At 51.5% G+C, this 11655-nt stretch overlaps 1 protein-coding gene across 16 annotated transcripts in view; it reads right to left on the bottom strand.

Moving 5' to 3' along the window:
- The window catches only part of Plekha6 (pleckstrin homology domain containing A6), a 144523-nt gene that overhangs the window by 44892 nt on the left and 87976 nt on the right, over nucleotides 1–11655 (bottom strand). For all 16 annotated transcript variants that reach the window (XR_003377042.1, XM_026779715.1, XM_026779703.1 and 13 more), the window contains 2 exons: nucleotides 2665–2745; nucleotides 1425–1539 (listed from right to left, as the gene is read on the bottom strand). Coding sequence is in view for 15 of the 16 variants with exons in the window: in XM_026779715.1 (XP_026635516.1) it covers nucleotides 1425–1539; nucleotides 2665–2745 (196 nt within the window). In the remaining variant the exon portion in view is untranslated. The remainder of the gene's footprint in view (nucleotides 1–1424; nucleotides 1540–2664; nucleotides 2746–11655) is intronic.

Raw genomic sequence — 11655 nt, 5'->3', positions numbered from 1 at the left:
TGTACCCCATACACACAATCCTCACACCCACTGTTGCATGCACCCCATACACACAATCCTCACACCCACTGTTGCGTGTACCTCATACACACAATCCTCACAACCCACTGTTGCGTGTACCCCATACACACAATCCTCACACACCCATTGTTGTGTGTACCCCATACCGCATTTCTTCTCACACATGAAGACTAAAAACCCCTGTCTGAACTGTTTCAAGTGTTTCAGAAAAGCAGGGAATATGATTCTAACCATTCCTTTCTGTTGGTCCCCCATGAGAAAGGGCAAGTAGAGCCAGGCCTCCCTTTGCGGCCTTCTCATGAGAAAGGGCAGTAGAGCCAGGCCTCCCTTTGCGGCCTTCTCATGAGAAAGGGCGAGTAGAGCCAGGCCTCCCTTTGAGGCCTTCCCATGAGAAAGGGCGAGTAGAGCCAGGCCTCCCTTTGAGGCCTTCTCATGAGAAAGGCAAGTAGAGCCAGGCCTCCCTTTGAGGTATCTCAGTCTTGTTACCTTCTCCTCCCCAGAGGCAGCCACTGACCCCAAATCGGTCTTCTGCTCGCGGCTGTACACTTGTGCTGCTGCAATGTCTATGAATATGCAGCCCTGCTCTTCATCTTTGTACATTTTATATAAGTTAATATACTTTTCAGATTCTGTGACTTGCACAATTGTGTTTCCAGGGCACCCTTGCTAGCTTGTGCACACAGAGGCACACATACTGGGTGTAGGGAGCGTGCTGTGCATGAGCACCCTGCAGTCTGGGGCTGCTCTCTTCTCGGTTTCCCTCGGGGTTGCTCTGTTCGTGGTTTCCTTGCATTTCTACATCTCCTCTCCCCTCCCCTCTCAGCCTTCTGTGTGCATCACGCCTCTCAAACTGCTTGGCGGTGTCTCTGAGTCCCACAGTCACTGAGCCCAAATGTCACACTCCACCCCCTTCTCAATGGATGGCTTCTTCCCAGGGTTCCCTTTCTTCCTCCTCCCATGCTGACCCCCCAGACGAGGTCATCGTTCACAGGAGGTTCTTTTGCTGTCCCCTGAGATCAGTGGTCCTTAGGAGAGGGAGATTTTGTGCCCAGAGGACACTGACAGCTGCAGACATGTTTGGCCATGACAAGAGGAGAGGAGGTCCTGTCCTAAACAGGCAGAGCTCAGAGCTGCTTGCTTGACAGCCTACACTGCTGGAAACCCCGTCCACAAAGTCTCAAACACTAGTAGGGTTGAGGTAGAGAACCCATGCGTGGAGTCCCATCTCTGTGAGGTGCTTGTCTGGGCTTCCCTTCCGCTCTGCACTGTGTTCCTGTACCTCCTGGCCTGCCCACTGGAGCCTACAGATGTGCTGGGCAGGGAAGGACTTTCCTGGAGATCCTGAGACCCTCGTAACTGACAGCATGTCCTGCCTGGCAGCTTGCCTAGAGGACTGGACTCACCCGGATGTTGGGCCGCTCTGGAGGGACCTCTGACACCATGTTGTGGTTGGAGATGTCACTGTTGAGGGTAGCAGAACGTTTCCCACCTGTTTTGTTGGCCATGTCCAAGGCCGATCTGAATTCAAGTCAACGACAGAAGGAAACTAGTCAGAGCTAAGAAGCAATGGAAAGCATCAGCCCTGTCCTGCCTCCCACTGTCCCAACATCAGCACAAAGCCCCAGCCTGGGGTGCAGCTCACAAGTCATCCCAGGGGCTCCTTTGGTTCTTCCGGGATAATCTCCCTTTTCTTCTCTGTTCATTTATGGATTCGGCTTGGGTTTTTTTGGTTGTTTTTATTTTGTTTGGTTGGTTTGGTTTTTCAAGACAGGGGCTCTCTGTGTAGCTCTGGCTGTCACAGAATTTGTTCTTGTAGATCACACTGGCCTTGAACTCACAGAGATCCGCCTATCTCTGCCTCCAAGAGCTGGGATCAAAGGCATACAACACCACTGCTTAGCTGGTTTGGTGTTTTTTTTTTAAAGACTGGCCTCAAGCTCACTATGTAGCTGAGGATGATCTTGAACTCTTGATCCTCCTGCCTCTGTGAACCAAATTCTAGGATTATAAACTGGTGCCACTCCATGTGGGTTTCTCCTGACTGTGTTTGTTTAAAACTCTAGACACTAAGATGATAGACTACCAGTTACTTTTATCTTATTTTGAAACAGTCTTACTACACAGCCCAGCTTGGCCTTGAAATCAAGACACTCTAGCCTCAGGCTCCCAAGAAGCTGGGATTACAGGCGTGTACCACTAGGCCTGCGGCCTTCTATTTTAAAGGTTCAACGTACATAAAGCTGTGTATTTGATCCCAGAGGAGGGAAAATTCTTTGACTAAAGGCACAAAAGCTCAGTGGTCTCTGAATTATCCTCTTTCAGTAAGGCAGGATTCCAATTGAAGCGTGTGCATTTAGACCTCTGATTACATCAGATTCCCCTGCGTTACCTTCAGGGGCTATCCCAAGCTAAAAGCAGGCTTCTCAATTCCTTCAGCTCCACCTATGGGAAACACCAACTTGCTCTCTACCAGAACTTGGGAACAGTGTGGGAAGTTGTCAAAAGATGTGGCCCAGAGGTTTCTGGTCCTTGAAGCTGAGGTGAGGAAGCCAAACATCTCCTCCTTCATGCCCTGCCGAGCCTACACTTAGTGCATCAGGACAGAAGTGGCAAAGGACAGAAGGCAAGAAGCAGGGAACTTACGTTTTCAAGTCAAACTTTTTGTTCTCCTCTGGGACCTGGCCAGTCACTGGGTGTCGAAATGTGTTGCGTCTTTCATTGTGGCTGCAGAGAAAAAAGAGGGGAGAGAGCTGCCATCAGCTGGGGAGGACAGAGTCATAACCCAAAGGACGACAGGCCCTGGAAGGAGCTGTGGCTCTGTTGCCCCGGGGTCAGGAAGATGCAGGTGGGTGGAGTCAGGGAGAGACTGAAGCCTAGTCACCTCTCCCTGGTTTACTGTTAACCTCCTGCTGGAGAGCTCAGGCTGTCAGAAAGCTAGCCTCCCTGCATTCAGTGGCCACCTTGGGGTGAGTTGGGGCTTTCCAAGCCTGAGTTTGACACAGTCGAGATCTCATGCAGCAGCTTCTTTCCCAGAGACGGCGCCTGCCAGAGCTCCACACAGAAAATGCTTGCTCATAATTTGCTGGAGGAACTCCCTTGTGACCTTGGGCTCCCCTCCTGCTCTAAGCTCCCTCTCTTTCTTCAAATGTACCTCTGAAATTGAGAAACTCCATGATGGAGCTTTGGGCTGGGACTCAAGCACACTCGGAGACCGTAGTCTCCTGTTGAGAGGCTGCTGGGCATTGCAGAACCCCCAGGATCTGTCAAGCAGCAAGGTCAGTGCTGGCCTAACACTTGTACCTAATTAAGGGCTGCTATAGCCAAGAGTGGGGTTGGGTGTTGTGCAGGGAGCCTGCCAGGAAGCTGGGGGAGCAAATCCTAGGGACTGGGAACGAGGCAGACAGAGCGGCAGGAGAAGGTGCCTCTGGCTGACAGGCTGTCAAGCCAGCTCCTGGGTGAGCTCTCAGGGAACAATCGGAAGGAAAGCAGCAGGGAGCATGGCTTTGGTAAGTGGGGACCACTTGGTGAGAATGTGGCAGTGTCTAACCCACAGGGGCGATATGAGTTTAAAGACCCTCCTCCCTGACACCTCTTCAGAAATACCTGGAGAGCCCAACCCAGGCCCCAGTTAACCATGAGAACAGGCATGGAAACAGAGACTGCTAAGGCACTTAAACACACTCACAGCAAAGAGCTGGCACTCCGCTCAACCAACCTCAGCCCAGCCAACGCCTGAGCAAAGTGTGCCTAGTTTGGTCCCTTCCACCCTCTCCCGCTGCTCCAGGCTATATCCCAGCCTTCAGGATGTCAGCCGGAGCTAAAGGTAATACCAAAGGGTGTTTTCTTCTATGCCAGCCAGTGCTGTTCAGATTAAAGTCAGGTATGCAGGCGGTGGCTCCAGCCTCTTAGGATACCTGGAGTTTGTAGCTTGAGCTGGACCTAAAACCTGACCAGTGTCCAGGCCTGAGTTTAAGCTCAGCACATTGGTAACCACCCTTTAGTTCCTCCTATGGTCCCTCCTCCTTCCTAAATCTTACAAAGATGCTCCCTTGATTTGATCACAGGCAATCTTTGCAAGTAAGAGCACCTGCCTGCTACCCTCGTCCTCTGGTTTTGGCTCTGAGGGCAGCAATCTGGGACAACGAAGGTCCTTAAAATGTCAAATTCTCTGCTTTGCTCTATGTATGGAATGCCTACGTGCTTCCCACCCACCCTAACCCTCCAAGCTCCTTCTGTTCTGTGTTCCTGGGAGCACCCTGCAGGCAGTAGTTCAGACAGCCACACACAGAAGGAGTCCGCTGTTGCCCAGCTCAGTTTTCCAGGGCATGGCACACCTCTCCCTGCACTGAACCTCCTACCCAGCAATCCTACAAACAATGCCCTCTTTCCACCCGCTGCTAACAATTTCAAAATAGCTTTCCCTCTACAGGCACTGCAATGCAGTATGCACTGACCTAACTACTATCCTCTCAGGTCATGGTCATCTCCAGAAGACCCCTTATTGCCGAGCCCTAAATTCAAACAGGATGAGCAACCAACTCCACCGGCTCTGATTTCACTAGGTTCGTGGTCCACAGAGGAAATCCCTACCTGACCCGTCGTCGATCAGCCCGAAACTTCAACATCTTTTTGGAAGCTCGGTCCCCAGTTCAGCCTCAGAGGAGCCACCAGCCACCCTGCTGCTACCATCCCTCTGAGAAGGAAGTCCTTGGTTCCAACTCAACGCTGTGGCAGAGACGCGGGGTGAGCTGGGGCCGGCTCCATGGGTTGCCCTTTCTCCTGGCTCTAGCACTGAAGAACAGGGACAGGGCTTCCTGTGGGCAACGGGAGGGGTAGCCCAGGTGCCCTAAGGGGGCTGTGGCTTCCTAGCATTCACCTACGATGCTACAGTTAGAGGGCCAGAGGCAGAATAATTGAAGAAGAGGGGACCTCCTCCCAATTCAGGTTCCCAAGAAGGAAATGCAGAAATGGAGAGAGGCATGCACGGAGCAGGTGTGCAGCTTCCAGGTAGTCCGACCTCACTGAGCTAAGGACACCGAGCAGCTGGGCGGCGGAGGAGCATGGGCTGCATTCCCATCTGCAGGGAAACTCATGCCAGCCCGACCTGCAGGGAGACGGTGCTCCAGCCTCTCCAGTTCCGAGCCCAGACACTGGCTCTGGGGCTGCAAACCAACTTGCGTCTCAAAGACCTTCTAAGTCCTTCTGAGGGTTAAAAGGAAGCTTCAGGTTCATTGGCTGTTATTGTTGCTGTTGCTGAGAGGCTGAGGAGAATTGAAGAAGGCTCCGTTCCCTCCTCTCAGCCTACCCGGCTTTCATCTGTACGGACAGGAGCATGATACACGAAGCGGCTCTGCATCCGGCCTGGCACACTCCCCTCTTCAGCTGCTTGCCCTCTGAGGGTGCTGGCCTGGCTGGTAAGAAGCTGGACAGATGCAGTCTGGGTGGGATGGGCAGGATGTCTGTGGAGCCCCAGCTGCTGGCCAGGATCAGCTTTTTTACTCAGAAGTGGAAGGAAACCTTTCTCCCAAGGCTGGTGAGGAAGAGGGCAGGGATCGGGGCTCGAGGGGGGGTCATTGTGTATCTATTGCTGCAAATCTTCCCAGATGCCAGATGATAAATTCCAGCTGGTAGCTGTCAGATCTGCTCGTGTGAGGAGTTTTGCATGGATGTTAATTCCCCCAAATAGGTCAAGGCTAGACAAATCCCTTTGACACTGTCTTGCTTTAGGAGTCTTGGGCTGCAAGGTCACCTCCTTATCCCCCTGCTTCCAGACAAGCTGATTCTCTTATCCGTCCTCATCAGTGCCCTGGAGGTCTGGAAAAAATTCCAGCAAAGGAGGACCCAGGCTCAATGTCATCTTAAATAGCCTGGATGCTCCTCTGCCTTCCTGTGTGCTTCTACTTCACACGACAGATTCCTTTCTGACCAAGGTGCTTCTTTTTTTTGCAGCACCGGACCGTCTGTTGACATCACGGTCTGTTGTTATGGCAACTCTGTGATATCACAGTAGACACTCAAAGAGCAGAACTGATCTAATTGTTTGGACTGAGGTCAGGGGAACAATGGGATGAGTACACGGAAAAATAAATGGACAGCATTATTATTATTTAACCCGTGAAGAGGTGAGTTGGCCAGGTGCAACTGGCGTCACGGCTGTTGGTATTTAAAAGGCTAATCCGAAATCCAAAAGGTCAATATATTCAGTCATTTAGTGGGGCTTTGGTCAATGATTTATCTTGGTGACAGGAGGCCTTAGGTCTGGGCTTGAACCTGTCTCCAGCTGCTTCTTGAGTTCCCTGTCTGCTCACCATGGGTACTCAATAAAGTTTTTTTGAATGTACAAATGAACAGATAAAAAAGACTCTGTGCTCTGGTGTCATTTTTAGACCCCTGCATTTAAAGATTGATATTCTATTACCAAGGGCTTCCCTGTCTTAGCCCTCTCTCACACAATTAATTACTTCCTCTCTGGGAGGGAAGCTCTGTTTCTGTCCCTTCGCCCCCTCACTCAGCTTCCCTGACTGGCTCCCCCCGAATATATGGCTTGGCTTTCATCCATCTTCATTAAGAGAAGAAGAAAATTAAGCTCATCTGAACAGGAGGAAGAGGGGGTGGGGTGCATTGGGAAAATGAGTTTTCTTCCTCTAGGAGGCAAAAATATCCCCCTTCTCTTCAAGCTGAGCTCAGGGGCCTCCCACAGCCTTTGCTCAAGTTAAATTACTTCTCTGGTACCATGTGAAGACATCACAAGGGAGTGGGGACAGAGGGCACAGATTCCGGTGCACAGAGAGCCCCCAAATCCTCGGGGTTAGGTCAGAATGCAGAGGGCTTGACTGATGTTTCTCACCAATTATCCTGCACAGAATGGCAGCTTCTCGTTTTAAGTAAGGCAGCAAGAAAAAGTTACGAGGTGTAGGATGTTTTAAAAAGAAACCATTTTCTTCCTCGTCTTTACTTCCTTTGGGATGTCAGAAAAGCTTCTCCTTCTTAAGGGCAGACGGCTAAGGTGACCTTTCAAATTGTACTCCCCAAAAGTGAGAAACTCGGGAAGAAAAGACTTTGGGGCAGAAGAAAGAGCATCCTTGATTTCCAGAGTTGCCCAAGAGGTGGTTACTTCTCTACCGGACCTAGGAGGTGGCTCACTTGGGAGTGCCATCCGTGGAAAGGGACCTGGGCAAGCCAGTCTTCACTGCAGGACACACTGAGTCTGCAGCACGGCCTCATCTGTTCAGCCCTGAGTTTGCTCATGTGAAAACAAGGCCTCTTCTAATTCCATGACTTAACCCCGACACACTTGCAATGTAAAATGTTTCATGCACAACACAGGACGGCTACAAACATTGTGCTTGAAAATGGTCCAGAAATCGCTGGGTGTAAGAGTGAAAGAGGGGAAACCAAAGACAGATGAGAGAACAGTTCTCAGGATGGGGCTGGGGGGCAGGCATTCCACAAGTACCAAGACATACTCTCTCCACCTCATTAGGGCACTTTTGTGGCTCAAGAATCCTTGGTTTCTCTGTGGTGTGCACCTGGCAGCATACAGTTAAAACCAGAGCCTTCATTGTCCTGAGCAAGCATGCATGCAGACAAGCATGCGCGCGCGTGCGCGCGCGCACGCACGCACGCACGCACACACACACACACACACACACACACACCACTCCCGGGTAGATGTCCCTACTGATTCCCACTGTGGCAAATACTGAAAACCTAAGGAATCCACTCCAGTCCATCTACCCACTGCACCAAGGAGCTTTATTTCCATAGCCCCAAGAATCTGCTGACAGGATCAGCTTCAGCCATGCTTCCCCGCACTCAGAATGCCCATCTCCAGCACTGAAGTTCAAAGGTGCTGAGGAGAGCTGGGGAGGGGCAGGAGACCAGCCCTCCCAATTCCTTCTTTCTCCCAGCCAGCAAATTCCAGCAGGGATTGATGGCAGGGAGGGCTCTGCAGCCAACAAAAGGAAGCTTGGCTCTTGCCCTGTTTCCCTGTCTGGGTCTCATCATTATTGTCAAAGAGCCTTATCTGCCCCAGCATTCTGTCCCAATTAAAAACCAGCTCAGTTTACATTTCCAGCTCTCTAGATTGCTGGATTCCTGAAGCTCCCTGGCTGTCCTGGGAGAAAACACTGTCCTAGCCAATCGCTCCCCACAGCAGCCTCTGCCCTACCCATAGCTGCTGTATCAAAAAGAAACCAGGAGAGGGATCAGGGCCCAGGAAGCACCTTTCAGGTGAAAAGAGCCCCTTCTACAATGCCCGCCTCTCCCCTCTCCACCCGTGGAGCAAAATATTAGTTCCAAGGTGCTAGGAACAGCTTCCAGCTGTCTCCTCTCGCTGCCTTTCACTTGTTTTTCCTTTCTTCTCAGCCCCTGCTCCATGCCTGCTTTTGATGCTACTGTTATTTCTGATATGGTATGAATAGTATGCTCTCCCAATCAAGGGTGGAACACCCTAATGTGCTACAACCCTGAACTGAGTGTCCAGAGGACAGGACCCAGTACTGCTCCTGCCCATTCTGTCTAGACCTATAGCCCCACGCTACCCTGAGTGGTCAGTAACACCTCCCCCAGCTGTGGTGGCCAGAGTAGGGAGGGGATGCCAGAGAGATTCACTGAGCTCAGTCCCTACCTTAGGAAAGGGAGGTGACTCAGTTACGAGGAGGGTGCACACTGGGGAAGCACAAGTCAGGGCCCTTGGTGTGCTCCCTTCCAGCCCATGCAACTGCCCTCCTTCCTGTCTTGTGGCATGGTCAGCTTATTCCTACCATAGGAGAGGGGGCAGCCCAGGGAACAAAACAGAATATACTCTTCAGTTAGGGCAGAAAACAATTATACAGGCAAACTCATGCAACTCTTCTACCCTATACACCTCAAGTTATATTGTCTTGAAATTAATTATATTAGTTTGTGGGATTCTAGCTATTTTTTGAAAGATGGCAGTGACCTGGGCAGATGTTCAATGTAACTTCTTCCTGTTAGCAGGGGAAGAGCTGTTTGTCACACCTCTCTAGGGTCAAGCTAGCTTCTCTGGCCAGTGCCTGGGACCTGGCTCCCTCTCATGGCCCTAGGTCCTGTCACAGCACCAAGCCCGCATCCTCTCTGGCCAATGATGTTGTGCACTGTTCAAGGTGTGGCGGCGTCTGACTCTAAGTGCCTGATGACCTGTCTAGTGGGTGAGAACTAGAGTCAGTCCTGAGACCCAGGAGCCCTCTCTGCATAGAACAGGACATGTCCCCTTAACCCAGCCCAGGCTAGAGAAGCAAAGTGAGCCTGCTTTCACTGTCCCCACACTGTGTTGTGGTTCCTGTTGAGACAAGGAGAAAAATGGAGAGGGAAGAAAGCTACCTGCAACCCAAGTCCCCACTTTCTTCACCCCCTGGTCTTTCTGAGGAGCCAAGCCAGACACTAGCAAGGCAAGGCCGGTTCAGTCCCCAACCACCCTCATCCCAGCTTCCTCCCTTCCCTTCCCTCTCTTGCTATCTCCCCACTCTTTTCCGTGGCCTCCAGGGTGCCTTTTCCCAACAGTCAGCAAGATTCCCAGGGGTGAAGGGACAGAGTAATAATTAATTGGGCTTCTTCCCTTCCCTTTGGGTGGAATCCCAAATTCTTGGCCTTCAGAGGCTGAGGGCAGTAGGTCTGCTTCCGTGTCAACTGAAGGTCACCCAAACCATAGCTCTTCATTCCTAACTCGGCAGATCTGGTTCTGGTGGCCCACAGGGCTCAGCAGCCCCACCCAGCCTGCCCCACGGAGACAATTTTACAGTGAGTGTTTGGACAGTAACCAGCCAGACCGACAGCCTCAGAAGTATCCCGTGCCTTCTTGTTCCCCATCCAGCGATTTGAAACCCTCAAGCTGTTTGATGCCTGTCTCCTCATTTTTACAATAAAACAGCAGTAGCGAGTGGTGCCTGGTTCCACAGGCGGCTCCAACTTCCACCAGACCAGACAGCAGAGGAAATGCAGGCTGCGTGGCTGTGGGTGGGGTGTGGAACAAAGAAAATGAAGCTCCCTGCTGTCTGGTCCTACCCTGGAATGAGGCAGGCCAGGCCCTCAGGCCAGGCCTAGGGCAGAGTCAGGAGGATGATGTTTACTGTTCTGGCCACAGCGAGGGGCAAAGCCAGCAGTCTCCTTGGGATTGCCTAGGCCTACTGTCAACCTCTCTGCAGCATTCCTCATTCCCCAGGATGAGAAGCTGCACGGTTCTGGTTTCACAAGGCTCCGAGAATACAGCAACAAAATCCACAATCCCTTTTGTCAGCTACAGGTCTGGAGAGGACACATGATGTGAGTTGGAGTGACGATGCCTGGGTGCAGGAGTAAGTTAGAACAGCCCTAACTTCGGCCTGAGTCTTTAGGCCTGTGCCCAACCCTCACCTCCTGCACAGAGGTGAACAAGTGTTTGGTGGGGTCACGGGACAGGGACCCAGGTTGCTCTCCTGGGATGCTGAAGGGTGTCAGGATTGCTCAACATCCCACCTGTTTCTTGCTCCTTCCCTTGGCCAGCAGACTCTGACTGGTCACAAAGCCGAGACTCTGTCTAGGGGGAGATTACGCAGTCATAAATCTCCTAGAACCAGCAGGCAGGGGCCTAGACAGCTGCTCCTAGAGCGAGGAGCCTCCTACATGATGGTGCACGAGGGCCAGATGCCAAGGCAGGTGGGACGGCAGTGAGGTTGTAGCTGGCATTGCCCCTCACCAGCCAGTCTGTGAGACTTCATGAAGAGCTGCAGTCGGGGACTGAGAGTGACAGGGCACGGTGGCATGCAGGTGGGTGGTAGGAAGTTCTGACGGCCTCTTTCTGCAAAGGGGTGGAGGGGTTGGTACTTCCTATGCTCCCTGACAGCTTGCCAGGGGCATCTTTCTGAATCACCGGTGTGAGGACACTCCAGTAAGAGCTAGAACAAGGGTCACTCCTGGAACCAGCATGTCTGTATCTAGGAGGGCCCCTGTGGGCCAAACAACACTCATGTCATGTGACTTCTAAGTGACTAACCCACTCTGCATCTCTGGGTTTCAGTTTTTCGTTCCATAACACAGAGCAATACCAGGTCTGCTGGGAAGATTAAATAAGATCATAGCAGCTGCTCAGTTAGTGGCTGGTGGGACAATCATAACTAAAGGAAGCAGCAGCCCACATCTGTACCATCTGGGCTGATGGTCACTACAGCATCCTGTTGTGAGATACTTGTACCCTGTGTGAAGATGTGCTGCTGTGATTAGTGTAATAAAAAGCTGAATGGCCAATAGTTAGGTATAGGTGTAGGCGGGACTTCCAGGCAGAGAGAAATGCTGGGAGGAAATGGATGGCCAGCCAGACACAGAGGAAGCAGGACATGCAGGACGAGAAGTAATGGCCACAAGCCATTTGGCAGGACATAAATGGATGTTAATTTGAAGTTATAAGAAATAGTTAGGAACAAGCCTAATCTATAGGCTGAGCTTTCATAATTAATAAGTCTCTGTGTCAATATTTGGAATCTGGTGATCCAAAGATAGTTCAACAAGAAAACTTACTACAGCTTCCCACATCTGTACCATCAGGAAGACAGTTACTACAGCATCGCACATCTGTACAATCAGGAAGACAGTTACCACAGCATCCCACATCTGTACCATCAGGAAGACAGTTACCAC

This window comes from Microtus ochrogaster, chromosome 6 (genome assembly GCF_000317375.1).
Source record: "Microtus ochrogaster isolate Prairie Vole_2 chromosome 6, MicOch1.0, whole genome shotgun sequence".
NCBI classification, from domain to species: domain Eukaryota; kingdom Metazoa; phylum Chordata; class Mammalia; order Rodentia; family Cricetidae; genus Microtus; species Microtus ochrogaster.
The sequence above is the reverse complement of the archived record's forward strand: the minus strand, read 5'-3'. Positions and strand labels throughout refer to the sequence as shown.